The sequence below is a fragment of the Oncorhynchus tshawytscha genome, linkage group LG22 (genome assembly GCF_018296145.1).
Source record: "Oncorhynchus tshawytscha isolate Ot180627B linkage group LG22, Otsh_v2.0, whole genome shotgun sequence".
Lineage (NCBI taxonomy): Eukaryota > Metazoa > Chordata > Actinopteri > Salmoniformes > Salmonidae > Oncorhynchus > Oncorhynchus tshawytscha.
This window is the reverse complement of record NC_056450.1, coordinates 11085778-11101190: the sequence shown is the minus strand read 5'-3', so window position 1 is coordinate 11101190 and position 15413 is coordinate 11085778. Positions and strand designations below refer to the sequence as shown.

Here is a 15413-nt window from a genome sequence, read left to right as displayed (position 1 = left end):
CGCCCTCCATTTGGCAAATCTGACCATAACTCTATCCTCCTGATTCCTGCTGACAAGCAAAAACTCACACAGGAAGTACCAGTGACGCACTCAATACAGAAGTGGTCCGATGAAGCGGATGCTAAGCTACGGGACTGTTTCGCTAGCGCAGACTGGAATGTGTTCTACTCCAACACCATCATTAAGTTTGCAAATAGCACACGATGGTGGTGGGCCTGATCACCGACGACGATGAAACAGCTCACAGGCAGGAGATCAGAGGCCTGGCAGTGTGGTGGTTCCAGGAGAACAACCTCTCCTTCAGCGTCAGCAAGACAAAGGAGCTGAACGTGGACTACGAAGGTCGAAAGCCATGTGTCCTCCAAAACACAACCCTGCCAAGCCACACTGCTTCTTGACACACTGCTCGCTTAACACGGAAGCCAGCCGCACTAATGTGTAGGAGGAAACGCTGTACAGCTGGCGACCGAAGTCAGCGTGTTTCTGCCCATCCGCCACAAGGAGTCACTAGAGTGCAATGGGACAAGGACATTCCAGCCGGCCAAACCCTCCCCTAACCTGGACGATGCTGGGACAATTGTGTGCCACCTCATGGGTCTCCCGGTCGCGGCCTGGTTCCGACACAGCCCGGGATCGAACCTGGATCTGTAGTGACATCTCTAGCACTGCGATGCAGTGCCTTACACAGATGTGCCACTCGGGAGGATTAGAATATAAAAAATATTATAGAAATTATTATTTTGGGTTAAAATAACACTCCAGGCAATTCATTGGTGTCTACAACTAGATAGAAAGTAGGTAGAAATTATAATGGACATATATTTTCAAATAACTGCCCTTTTTCTGGCCCGCAAATTGATTTTGACAAACCCCAAAAATGTGTGGCCCCCCGTTAAATTTCAAAATCCCGATGTGGCCCTATCGCAAAAATGTTTGCCCACCGCTGATCTAAGCCTAGGCCCTAGGCGGTAAATTAACAACATGTAGTAGAAATGTAAAGTTAGCGTTTTGATCACTCACCTGTCAAAAAGAACACCATCTGCAGATGAACAGAGAGGATTAGGATGACATTTCACATTTAAATTGTTCTTTGATTGACTTTACCTGTGTCAACTTTGACCTGTGTTAGTTATTCGAGTCAACTGATAGAGGCAAAAAGAGACATTTGCAGAGATACTGGATATAATGACGAGATGCCTATGACTTCGCCCTAACAGTCTCCTGCTTATTCCTCTCTTTGGATTTGTGGATACATTTCATACTTTAAAAAAATGTTTGTTTATGTCAACAGCGTGAGATGCTGCACAAGCCTCTCGAATTTCCACAGGTACAACTACAATATAAAGTGTTTTTTTTCTCAAAGTTGCCAGGATGTCACATGCATCACACTTATATCAGTACACTCATAACAACCTAAGCATTATGAAACTTCTATTATATCAAATAAATTGTATCAAAATAGCAATACACTCATTGCCCCATACAAAAACTCAGAATTAGCTTAACGATTCATTTTGGGAGCTAAACCCTCTCGCTTCACCTCTTCCTCTCTGACATTTGTTTGTTTGGATCCTATTTTTGTTTGCATTTTTATTTATTTTTTACAAAGCACTTCAAAGATTTTGGATTTCATTAGAATAAGGCCCTTGGTTACGAGTCAAGTATGTGGCGGATGCTGGGAACTGAGACCACCGAGTCATTAGATGGCAGTAATGCGCTCAAATGAAAATGAAAAAATAAATTCCCCTGGAGGAAAAGTGTGTACTGCCGAAAAGTGAAGGGAGCCTGTCGTAAAATGGTTGCAACAATGTTGCCAGTAGAGAGTTCAGAGCTAAAAGTCAGTAGATAAGAAACTTTTGTTATTTCAAAGGCGCTTGTTGTATTGTATACTTGTGTTGAATGGATTCGATTCGAGGCGCCTGTCCCAAGTCGGTTGCCTACGTTAGGGGAGCCCTAAACTGAATTGATATCCAGCTATATTAGCGTTAAAATGGCATCATTCAACGGAGGGGGTAAGAAAACTCATAACAAATGTTCAAAACAAAGTCCACTTGGTAGTCAAATTATTCATTTAAATATTTGTGCTACAAAAAAAGATCCAATGGCTTTAGTATCATCTAGCAGTCTGTTGTTAGCAATTATATGAAAATATGGCTAGCTATGTTTACAAGTTGCAAAGTAGGCCTACATTCAAATAGTCCCTACTCCAAGGTAGGATTAGACTTGGTATTGCAGGGTAGGCTATGGTTGTCAATAATCATAATGTTCTTGAATAAAAACTGGGTTTTATCCCATTTTTCCCCACATCAACAGGAGGAAACCATGTACTTGTGGAAGTGAGCCCAGATATCCACATCTGTGGCTTCTGTAAGCAGCAGTACAATAACTTTGAGGTCTTTCTGGCCCACAAGCAAAATGGCTGCCATATACCCTCATCTAACATATCAGCATCTAACTCCGCACCCACTCTTACAGGTAAGACCATCAGATGGTCTCTCTCTACATGGTCTTGTTTGAACATGCTACCCCAGACTCCTTTAATATACTGTTGGAACAATGAATAGTCTATATGTTTTCAAGTTTAAAAAATGAGTCCTTTGTTATTTGGTAACTCAGTTGTCTGGAAATGTATCCTTTACAGTCAGAATATCTTTCCCCCCAGATTCCAGCACAGAGTTTTTTGAGGAAGCCTACCAGACGTGTGTTATGAGAGGTGTCAAAAAGATCCTGACCAAAGCCCCCAAAACACCTTCCAAAAAAATAAAACCTGCCCTGACTTCAAAGAGACGCAGCTGCTGTTTCTCAGGTTGGTAGCTCACTCCCTCTTTCCTCGTTTACTCCTCTGACACATTCCTTCCATACTGCTGCTAGAGAGGAAGCACATTATCTGCTGGTCAGTTGCAACCAATTAGTTACTTTTTTTTTATATAGCTACACAACTTAATACTACAGTGAAGTGGCCTTGAAATGTGGGTGAAACAACACTATTATATTCAGGCTGCATGAATCAATCAATTTTCTAATCAAATGCATCATTTATTCCTTTGCCCCTAGGTTGCTCTTTCAAGACACAGTACGGTCAAAAAGACATGGAGCGGCATCTCAAAACGCATACTGGTATGTAACAAAACCAGTATTATTAGATCATAATTCAAATTGGATTTATGCTCATCCTAGTATGTATTGCAAGACTTGACATAAATGTATCCTCCAATCCACCTGTGTGTGTGTGCTTGTGTGTGTCCAGGTGAGAAGCCGTTTGAATGTGAGCTGTGCCAAAAGCGGTTCAGCCGGAGGGACAAGCTGAACATGCACCTCCGATCCCACACGGGAGAGAAGCCTCACAAGTGCAAGTACTGTCCCTACGCTGCGGCCGACAGCAGCAGTCTGAAGAAACACCTCCGTATCCACTATGACGAGAGGCCCTTCAAGTGCCAGATCTGCCCCTACGCCAGCCGCAACTCCAGCCAGCTCACCGTGCACCTCCGCTCACACACTGGTGGGTCTGCTTTCCCTTCACTACTTGGGTTGATTAGTACACTGAAGCATGGAATTGGTGTTCACACGTTACAGTGGGGGGGGAAGTATTTAGTCAGCCACCAATTGTGCAAGTTCTCCCACTTAAAAAGATGAGATGAGGCCTGTAATTTTCATCATAGGTCCACTTCAACTATGACAGACAAAATGAGAAAAAAAATCCAGAAAATCACATTGTAGGATTTGTAATGAATTTATTTGCAAATTATGGTGGAAAATAAGTATTTGGTCAATAACAAAAGTTTCTCAATACTTTGTTATATACCCTTTGTTGGCAATGACAGAGGTCAAACGTTTTCTGTAAGTCTTCACAAGGTTTTCACACACTGTTGCTGGTATTTTGGCCCATTCCTCCATGCAGATCTCCTCTAGAGCAGTGATGTGTTGGGGCTGTTGCTGGGCAACACGGACTTTCAACTCCCTCCAAAGATTTTCTATGGGGTTGAGATCTGGAGACTTGCCAGGCCACTCCAGGACCTTGAAATGCCTCTTACGAAGCCCTTCCTTCATTGCCCGGGCGGGGGGTTTGGGATCATTGTCATGCTGAAAGACCCAGCCACGTTTCATCTTCCATGCCCTTGCTGATGGAAGGAGGTTTTCACTCAAAATCTCACGATACATGGCCCCCATTCATTCTTTCCTTTACACGGATCAGTCGTCCTGGTCCCTTTGCAGAAAAACAGCCCCAAAGCATCATGTTTCCACCCCTATGCTTCACAGTAGGTATGGTGTTCTTTGGATGCAACTCAGCATTCTTTGTCCTCCAAATGCGACGAGTTGAGTTTTTGAGTGATATTTTGGTTTCATCTGACCATATGACATTCTCCCAGTCTTCTTCTCGATCATCCCAATGCTCTCTAGCAAACTTCAGACGGGCCTGGACATGTACTGGCTTAAGCAGGGGGACACGTCTGGCACTGTAGGATTTGAATCCCTGTCGGCATAGTGTGTTACTGATGGTAGGCTTTGTTACTTTGGTCCCAGCTCTCTGCAGGTCATTCACTAGGTCCCCCCGTGTGGTTCTGGGATTTTTGCTCACCGTTCTTGTGATCATTTTGACCCCACGGGGTGAGATCTTGCGTGGAGCCCCAGATCGAGGGAGATTATCAGTGGTCTTGTATGTCTTCCATTTCCTAATAATTGCTCCCACAGTTGATTTCTTCAAACCAAGCTGCTTACCTATTGCAGATTCAGTCTTCCCAGCCTGGTGCAGGTCTACAATTTTGTTTCTGATGTCCTTTGACAGCTCTTTGGTCTTGGCCGTAGTGGAGTTTGGAGTGTGACTGTTTGAGGTTGTGGACAGGTGTCTTTTATACTAATAACAAGTTCAAACAGGTGCCATTAATACAGGTAACGAGTGGAGGACAGAGGAGCCTCTTAAAGAAGAAGTTACAGGTCTGTGAGAGCCAGAAATCTTGCTTGTTTGTAGGTGACCAAATACTTATTTTCCACCATAATTTGCAAATAAATTCATTAAAAATCCTACAATGTGATTTTTCTGGATTTTTTTTTTCTCATTTTGTCTGTCATAGTTGAAGTGTACCTATGATGAAAATTACAGGCCTCATCTTTTTAAGTGGGAGAACTTGCACAATTGGTGGCTGATTAAATACTTTTTTGCTCCACTGTATATAAGTCTGGTTCTGAAATCTGGCTATTAAATGGTCTACATTGTTTCCCATTCATTTGGGATTTAAATATGGGACATGGACTCATTTCAGTATAAGACCACTTAACTTCTGAATAGTCTGGCAAACGTACGTTTCGAGTCAAGTTGTTGTTGGTTGTTCTATAAAGATATATATTCCTCTGCTTTAGGGGATGCACCTTTCCAGTGCACTCAGTGTGAAGCAAAGTTCAAGATCAACTCTGACCTGAAGAGGCACATCCGCATCCACTCGGGTGAGAAGCCTTATAAGTGTGACTTCTGTGAGTACCGCTGTGCCATGAAGGGCAACCTGAAATCTCACGTCCAGATAAAACATGGCACGTCCAACTCTTTTCCCTGCCCTGACTGTGACTTCCAGTGCACCAATAAGACAGCCCTGCGGCAGCACTCGCGAGAGCACCAGCCCACTCAACCCATCCAGTGCTCCAAGTGCATCTACTCCTGCTCCAGCAAGGGGGCGCTCAAGGTCCATGAGCGGATCCACTCTGAAGAGCGACCCTTCAAATGTGACTTCTGCAGTTTCGCCACCAAGCAGCGCAGCAACCTGGTCATCCACAAGAAGAAGTGCCATGCGGACAAACCTGAGAAGGGGGCAAGTGTTGGTGGGAAAGGAGGCAAAGCCAGTGTCGGTAATGGAGAGGACCCTGCCAAGCCTGTGAGCTCCAGGTACCGGGCCAAGCTGGATGCGACGCGGGCCTTCCGCTGTGACCTGTGCGAGGCATCGTTTGTGAGGGAGGACTCTCTGCGCAGCCACAGGAAGCAGCACCGGGAATCAGGCTCTGAACAGACTCTTTCCTTGACGCTCCAGCCCATTACCTCCCAGCCCAGTAGTGTGACTGTGAGCCCTTTACCCAGGCAGGACAGCCACACCACCCAGCTCCCCCTCCACCATGTCCCCCTAGCTCCCCTGGCCCCCTACAGCAGTGCCCAGCTTAAGATCATAGTATCCCACCCGTTGGGTCAGGAGGGCTCCTTCCATCCCCTGCAGGCTGGGGTGGGTGTGGACATTGGGCAGCACCATCATCACACCAAGGGTTCCTCCGCCATCCTCTTGAGCCCAGAGAGTCAGGACATGGTGGTCAACTCCATGATCCAGCAGGTCAACCTGAGCCTCACGCCCATGCAGCATATAGGAGGTCCAACAGACGGCGCTGGTCTGGAGCCTGGGACGGTCCTGCTGACACACCTCTCCTCAGAGGATAGCAGTAACCCTCTGCACCAGGCCCTACTGCAGACAGCCATTACCTCCCAGGTCTCTTCAGCAGCCCACAGTACACAGGCCTTCATCACCACCTGCTCAGACCTGGAGGGCTTTAACGCTCTTATCCAGGAGGGGGGCACCGAGGTTACTGTTGTGACGGAGGGAGGGAACCACGGTAACCTTGTCGCCACGGCCACCTCCATGTTCCCGCCCCCGGACATGATGTGTAGCGAAGGTGGCCCTTCGGAAGACTTGGCCAAGCAGGCACATGTAACAGTGTTGCACGGGGTTGGGGACAATAGCATTACCACCTGTGAGGAGGACAGTAGTCTCATTGTCCCTAGCATCAGTTTAGGCAGCCAGGGAGTGGTCATTCACAGCTTGCCACTGGTGGTGACTGCCCAGAACCAGCCTGTTCTAGAACAACTCTCAGTCTCTACACAGAACCTCTATTCAGTGTCGGACACACACAACATGGACGGCCTCCAAGACTGACTAGATCACCATTACTGAAGGTCAACAGGTCAAATAGATATTTATAACAAACGGTGAGATGGCAGCTAATGTTCCGTTACAGAGTGATGACTGTTGACTTATGTCATGCTTAGATGAATTTAGTTGTTAATCATAAATTCAGGCTTGAATGAAGTATGTTTGGTACAACCTAGTCAAAATCGGATTATTTTAATCTTTGACATGTTTCCCAATCATGAACTTTCCAATTCCGATGAACACGAAGGCGATGCATTGCTTAAAGTGTCATGAAACTGGGCATTTCCGAAAAACAAATTAAAACAATATCTGCTTGTGTTTCTGTGCTACTGTCCTATTTTGAAATACTTGAAATGTGTTGTACTTGGTGTTTGTTTCTGCTTTACTAACCTGTCATTGACCATGAAAGAGTATAAATACATTAAAGTTAAAAATTGATAACTTATATCAAAAAACCTAGACAGAAAATACATTCTATGCTTTCCAGTTACCTATTATTTATGTCAATAGATGTTCCTAGTGTCCACAAGCTATTTGCTTAACGTTCTTTGTATCTATACGGAATTGCAGCCTTTCATGGCTTTGGCAAAGAGTCATGGGAAACAATGTACATTTCAATTTGGTATTGGTACAATGCTGTGTCGATTCACCTGATAAAGAATGATCTATGTGCCTCAATTTCCGAATGAGGTCTTCCTCCTGTATGTTATATTGCAGGTTTGATTCATCATTGAAAATATGTCAAGGTACTTATGTTTTCAAAGCACAAACTTCTAACTACAATAGTCAATAGACATTTGATTGAATGCCTCTTCTGCTTGTTGTTTGCTATTATCCTCTTGGAGCCAGTTTGACATTCAGCTTTCAAGTCCTTAGTGTTCACAGGGAAGGGAAGGCTGCGCTGGAAAAGGGCTGTGTCCCATACGGCACTGTATTTCCCACGTAGTGCACTACTTTTGACCAGGAACCATGGGGCTCAGGTCAAAAGTACTGCACCCTATAGGGGACAGGGTGCCATTTGGGATGTTACCAAGGAGTCTCTCTGGCACAGTTGACCATTGATTTTTCTTTCAGCACTAATGGCTTTAGAAACTCAACTGTGACCCCTCTGCTTTCTCTGGCTGTGGATGGGCACAATCTGAGCAAATCATTCGCTGGCTGATGCTCCGACTGCTCTTCCAACGAGGATGGGGAGATCTCAAGAGTCATGGAATATGTGGAATGTCACTTTGTGATTCTGTAGAATGGAAATAATTGTACCTTTTTTTGAAGGATCTAGAGATCGATAGAGGGTGGATGTAGTATCTGTGAAGTGCCAGTCTTTGTAGAATGTACTGTGGTTATTTATTGAGATCTATATGATTTATCATGTAAACATGCATGTTTTTACAGTTGTATGTATGCTTATTTTAACCATTCTATATTCAGACATCTCGTCATTTCAGTGAAGCCTGGGTGTCCGAGGCTACCAGCCATTTGACATAAGGCTCCAGCATCTCTAGCGCTCTGGTGTAATGTCCCTAGATTGCCTTTGGGGGTCAGTAAGTATCCAACATTAAAATCATCCTCCTGAACTATTGATCTGAACCAATGCCTCTTTTTTTCCCCACATCGATAAACATTTGTCTGTCTGTCTATTTTCATCCGTGTAAATGTTTGATCTCATTAGGTATTATACAAAATGTAGTTTGTGTTATGACTATATGAGTGATAATCAGACAGCAACATAATGCACCCTAGTGTGTATCTTTTTTAAACTTTTTGTAATGTGGGGTTAATTATCTAATTTAAGAGATTTTTACGTGGTGTTTTATTACTAGAGTCCATTGGTTGAAGCCATAATTGCTGAGGCCTTGTAAAATTCCATTATGCATTAGGGTGACTGGCTGCTATGTGGGCAAAGTGTTTTAAAACTAGAATTGTTCTCTTATGCATCTCTTTGATCTATTATCAGGCAGAGATTTCCAGGGTTACAAATCCAAGCACCCTTGAGGAGGGCCTGCTTCCCCCGAACACATTCTACATGCGACGTCATAGGGGGGTGGGCTAAGTGCTCTCTCTCCCAGTTTTTTTATTTTTATATATATGTAAATCCCTGTGTAATTATTCAAAGTTTGACACAGCCATTTGAGTTACTTGAAATGGGTAATATAGAAAGCATCCACACATGCATTTATACATCCACAAACCTATTTACTGTGTGTGTGCGTGCATGTAAGTAAAACCATGTCCATTCACAAATCCATATAATCGTATATTTCTGTTTTGAATAAAGGTGTGTTTTGTGAGGCTTTGTTAAAAAGATATAGCAGGAAGTGTAAATGGACCTCTTGATACTGTATGGCACTTCTGAGTTCCTTCCTTCCTGTGTTTGAGATGTCAGGCCTTTGAATGGGGGTCATAAATGTCTCCAGGAAAAGCTATTTCCACTCACAGCTGCTTAAAGAAGTCGTATTTTGTGATGCATTCCTTCTGGACATGAACTAAGCCAGAGAAGGCCAAGTGATGGAGAGATTGGATGATGTGAAATACTGGGGAGTCTTCCCTCTGTAACAGAGCAGTAGTATCAGACCACTTTTAATAGTGTGAAAATGTCAAAAGGGCCATTATTATAAAACTTAATGAATATTCTACCCATATGGTTAATCTCACTCCTGTCAGTAATATGGTCATAAATATTTAGGGCAGTGTGGACGACAACATTGGAGTTCTTTTAAAAAAAAGGGGTTTGGATTTCTTTCTTGGTTCCTTTTTACATCTTTTTTTTTTTTAAGCTATAAAGTCCCATGATGTTCCACTATCTAAATACCTTACTCTTTGTTGTGTGCAAATGTTTTGACCTTTGAATCGTTTGCACACAATTTGCTGTACCATTAGTAAAAGGCATTGGATTCCCTTAATGCAATTAACTGATCAGTTCAGAGTTGATATGGATTTGTTTTCCAATGCTAGCATCTTTTTCTCCTGACACTATTGACATTTTAAGTGAGTTTAGATTTTTTTCACAACATGGGAGGCTTTTATCTTGCCCCTCATTCAATACAATATGTGTTTGAAATACAAAATATAGACGTATTTTGATTAGACATTCCGTTTGACAAGTGGACAATGTGCTTAGTGGTACAAGTGAATTGTCTTTTTGGACGCATTGCAATTATTTGTCAAAGTACGAAGGCCATTGAATTTATTATGCCGTCTTATTTCAGATTTCAAGTCTTTTGTAAGTCCTGACAACCAACATGCAGCAAGACTACAGGTAGGGGTGACAACCGCTGTATTCCAGACCTTTCAGGGTCTTATCACTTGAATTGTGTGATTGTTGTGAGATACCTTTTTGTTTTAGTAACAGTGAGGGTTATTAGGCTGCCGTTTGTTCCTCTTTAACAAGAGAAATACACGGTAGTTGATCATGTTGCTCTATTTAGCTCTCAGAGCACCCAGGTCACATTTCAGATATTGGAATTATGAGCGGCGACAAAACAATGGGATAGCCGCTCACTTTACAGCTATTTATGGTTTTAGGTCTGAAGTCTTTACAAAACAACTCCGGTGTTTGATTCAGACAATTCATTTAGTAAAAAGTAGCATATTGAAAATATTGATATATATATATATATATAAATAAAAGTATATACAGAACTTATTCCATATTCTTCCTCATGAAGTAAAGATATAGTCTACCCTCAACACTAACTTCTAAAAAATAGGCCTGGGGGGGGGGTAGTGTAAATTATAAATTCATTCAAAACCTTAGTATTTATGGTGTTGTTTTTGTCTTATCCTGGGCTGTCAGGAAGCATTACACTGACAGGCTATTTTTGCTGTTGTTTCTTTAAGAATGAAATCAGTGTTTAAAAATAAGTCCTCGGGGACAGGAAAATAAGTATAATTTTTAGCCAATGGGGAGGGCCAGAGTGTTGCTGGCCAAAGCCCATAAAAAATCATTTAAAAGGACAAAGGAATATCTCCTGCTCTTAAACACTCAGAAATATAATTTGCTGTGACTTGCGGTCTAGATATACCATTTTGAAATGACCTATGATGAATGTGATGTTGTTGATAGCCCAGCTGTGAACGTAAAAACCTATTGTGATTGGGTGTTTGTATGTAAAGGCCATTGGTTTACCAAAAAAAGGCATGTTTGCATGTTCTTTTTGAAGTTTTTCTTTAGCTTGCAATATTTTCTCAGTTTCTATATCAATTGGCTATTGGTCCCCTGGAATCAATTGTTATTCTCTCGTCAAACATACTATTTGTCTGGTTTTCTGCTTTTTGTGATCATTTTCGCATTGTCAGCAGGTTGCTTTGTGTTTTCGGTATGCACTTTCAGTTAGATTTGGAGGGACAGTCAATCACAGTCTTGTCTGGTTAGATCTTTGCTTTCAATGTCACTGTCCAATCCACTGAAGAACTCTCACGTATGCAACAACACTGATGAAGGATGGGCTGACTGAAGAAATAGTTGAAAAGGTACTATGATCCTTCAAACCTATATTGTCAATATTCTCACAGTTAAACCTATTGCATATCCAAACGAATGAATATTTACCATTTGAAAGATGCCTTTGCCTTCGACAGATGGCCATAAGCAAGCACAATATTTTCTTTGCTCACGCATGCATTATCCTAAAAAAACAAACATGATGGAAATCTTGACAGATATAGACCATTGTCTCCTGGCAGTTTAGGGATCCTACTCTTTGCTATGTCTGTGTTTGTTTTAAAGGCTGTGTTTGCTTTATCTGGTTTAAATGCACAATCACACAGCAGAAAGTGATTGCATCCTTACTCAAACTGACAGCAAACCAGAGTGATTTTTGCGGCTTATAATAAGGACCCAGTATAACGACTTGCTATAATAATGTTATAATTACATGGGTAATGATAGCTTATAGCAAGTGTTTAAAATCAACATTATTTGTATCATAAGACACTTAAGGCTGTTGTGGAGTGTTTCATAAATACACTAAGGTTTTATTTGTGTGCCTACAGTAAAGTGTTAATACGTCTTATACTATCAGTAATCCGCAGCAATACCATGATTGAATGAATATTGAAATGTGAGTTCTCTTCTCTTATGATGCATATTTATTGAGCACCGTCCTTAATGGGTCGACAGGAAGAATCTCTTTTGTTCCCCGTTTTAGGAGAAACACCATTAAACTCCATGGCCTGCATGCATGGATGGCATTAGGCCCCTTTTTGAAACCTTTTCATCCTTTTAATTTCTATAGACCCTCTGTTCAGAGGGGGAATGAGAAAGGACAAGAGCCGTGCCTTTTTTTTAAATGTTCAAATATTTTATATTGTACTGTTGTTTTCATCTGAAGATGAGCCAAATGTGACATAAGTGTCTCATTCTGCCCCTGAACAAGGCAGTTGACCAACTGTTCCTAGGCCGTCATTGAAAATAAGAATTTGTTCTTAACTGACTTGCCTAGTTAAATAAAGGTAAAATTGAAAAAAATATTTAAAAAATTAATTGTATTGACCCCTTCTCATTTCTCCTCCCCTCATTATTTTATGGTCAACTGGGTGCTATGCTTCTGCGTTGAACACTTTCTAAGACCCAGCAAATGGTCTTGTTGTCTTTTTTGATGTAGAATGCTGTTAGTCACAGTTGGTTGAGTGAACAAGGAAATACAATGGTCAAATGAGGGCCTGAAAGAGATTAGGGTATTGTATTTGAGAATTGTATTGTGTTGAAGAGTTATAGTATCAAGAATCGGTCTCACCTTTTTAACATTTATATTCAATGTTCAGCAACCCAACCCCAATGACATGTCATATTTATATGTACCATTTGATCTCATAAGTTCATGAACTTTAGTTGATCTGTGATCAGTCACCTAAGGACAAAGCTTATATTTGCGGTGGCATCCGAAATGCCTGTGGAGACAACAATGGTTTATGGATAATCAGCTCGGTGTATAGAAGAAGCGCAGAGTGGACAGAGAGACATGTCTGAAACCTCCAGCCTGTGTCATGGAAAGTTCAGGAGGAACTCAACTCACACCTTGACCAAACACACACACACACTGCTCAGAATGAGGAAAGAACTGCCCTGGTCTGGGGATCAAATTACTGTACTTGTGGGGGAAGTGGTGGACTGGATAAAGACCACTCATGTGCATGTTTGAGTTTAGTTCTTGTTTATATGGACCTTGTCCTGAGTTAAACCACATATCTAGTCTGAACACAGTTTGCTACCAATTCCTTTGGGATTTCGTTGATTTTGTATAGTTCTGAGAGGATAGTTCAGTATCAAAGAATAATCTTGTTGGCTCTCTGAACCCGAAGAGGGGATCAGTCAGGCTGTGTTCTCCTCACAGAAGAAAGAAGCTTTGTTTTTATAGGCTGGACTGTGTTGAGTACTGCTGATGGACATCTGCTTTATTAGCATATGTGATCCCACCCCCCAACGGAATCTGTTGGTGTGATTTAAGTTTTGTCAATATAATCTTAAAGGGTCCACCAATTCAGCATTGCACTTGCACTTATACACCTATCACACATACTAATGATGGTAAAGATTACCAAAACAAAAATTGCCTGCTACTAATGATAATAAGATAATCATTATTATAATATAATCAGTCATATTGTTAACACTTTCTTAAATATAATAAACAAGCAATATACTGTGTGTATAATATATATATATATATATATATATGAATATTGTAACTTTATTCTATAACCATTGGCTCTAGTTCCCCTGGAGCTCATTGGTGTGGGAATTCTTTAGAAGCAGAGTCATTCTCAGGTCGTTTCACATGGATCCCACCCATGCACACATTGCTGGCCCAAAAGATTACCATTAGCATATCTTCCTTTGTTACGCTAATAACATTAAATGGGGCTTTTCAAAGTTCAGTAGTGGTCTGTCTACCATCAATGTGGAATTTTCCACATTTTTTTTCAATGTAATTTGTTAACTTCACATCAAGGTTTATTGGACACGTGCATACAGCACAGTGAAATGCTTACTTGCTAACTCTCCTCAACATTGCCGTACAAGTCAATCATTTCAGTGTGTTCTTTAACATAACTTAGTGTTACCAATTCATTTTCTTTTTTAAACTATGATAACTTTAATGAATACACATTGATGAATGATTCAAACTATAATGAATACGTGTTTCATTAATTGCAAACATGTGTAAACATTTTGTAGGCATTACAATGTATATGCATTTATAACTTCTCATTTTATATTTATAATAATCAATTGACCTTTGGACTGTATAAATGATTAAATAGATATGTCATTTTATCCTGAGTGTTCAAATCACTGTTGGATTGCCATCTGTCACCAGAGCTCTGGGGTGTTTCCTGTTAGCACCATTTAATAGAATATGCTTAAATTAACATATGTTGGACGTACCCCTTTTTAAAAAGCTCTGAAAGACTGATAAAGATCAAATGCAAAACTTTGGAGATCTCCTTCGACAGATATCTTCTATTTAAGTGGCCGTCGTAACCCGACCCCAATTGAGGAATGCACTCAATCACGTCTATTGTTTCTGGTTACATACAGTTCCTTTTTGTTAGATAAGTATGCTCTGGCTGAGCCGGGGCCACAGAGAGATAACAACAATGCAGATGAAACACCTAGCTCGGAACCCAGATAAATGTAAAAATCAAATCACATTTTATTTGTCACAAGCGCCGAATACAACAGGTGTAGACCTTACTGGGAAATGCTTACTTACAAGCCCTTAACCAACAATGCAGTTTTAAGGAAATAGAGTTAAGAAAATAGTTACTAAATAAATGTAAAGTTTTTAAAAAAGTTTTTAAAAAACAAAACAACAATAGTGAGGGTATATACATGGGGTACTGGTAACAAGTCAATGTACAGGTTAGTAGAGGGTCATTTGTACATGTAGGTAGGGGTAAAGTAACTATGCATAGATAATAAACAGTGAGTAGCGGCAGTGTAATAGAAATCTGCTGGGCAGTTTCAGTCCTATAGACATGCGGAAATTTCAGTCAAATCAAAGTTTCTTGGTCTGGTCAGTCATTTGCAAAAAGGAATAAAATAACCTAACAGGTGTCAAATGTATAAACATCTAATAGATTTGCAAATACAAGGTGGTGAAGTAATAGACTTTTAAATATTCATTAATTTTTTATTTATTTTATTTATCTGTTATTTTACCAGGTAAGTTGACTGAGAACATGTTCTCATTTGCAGCAACGACCTGGGGAATAGTTACAGGGGAGAGGAGGGGGATTAATGAGCCAATTGTAAACTGGGGATTATTAGGTGACCATGATGGTTTGAGGGCCAAATTGGGAATTTAGCCAGGACACCGGGGTTAACACCCCTACTCTTACGATAAGTGCCATGGGATCTTTAATGACCTCAGAGAGTCAGGACACCCGTTTAACGTCCCATCCGAAAGACGGCACCCTACACAGGGCAGTGTCCCCAATCACTGCCCTGGGGCATTGGGATATTTTTTAGACCAGAGGAAAGAGTGCCTCCTACTGGCCTTTATTAATACC

General features: G+C 41.3%; 1 protein-coding gene across 1 annotated transcript; it reads left to right on the top strand.

Moving 5' to 3' along the window:
• The first annotated feature begins 1756 nt into the window (after positions 1-1756).
• zfp64 (zinc finger protein 64 homolog (mouse)) lies at positions 1757-7217 on the top strand. Its single transcript, XM_024384109.2, has 6 exons — positions 1757-2012; positions 2314-2475; positions 2663-2806; positions 3055-3117; positions 3248-3499; positions 5356-7217. The coding sequence occupies exons 1-6, from the start codon at positions 1991-1993 to the stop codon at positions 6900-6902; spliced, it is 2190 nt and encodes a 729-aa protein (XP_024239877.1). The 5' UTR covers positions 1757-1990; the 3' UTR covers positions 6903-7217.
• Positions 7218-15413: the final 8196 nt, after the last annotated feature.

What these genes read in the sequence shown, in the direction of transcription:
- zfp64 (XM_024384109.2), top strand. Translation starts at nt 1,991, where the DNA reads ATGGCATCATTCAACGGAGGGG. An exon ending in CTCCGCACCCACTCTTACAG is followed by an intron (nt 2,476 to 2,662) that starts GTAAGACCATCA and finishes CTTTCCCCCCAG; the next exon opens with ATTCCAGCACAGAGTTTTTT. An exon ending in ACGCAGCTGCTGTTTCTCAG is followed by an intron (nt 2,807 to 3,054) that starts GTTGGTAGCTCA and finishes CTTTGCCCCTAG; the next exon opens with GTTGCTCTTTCAAGACACAG.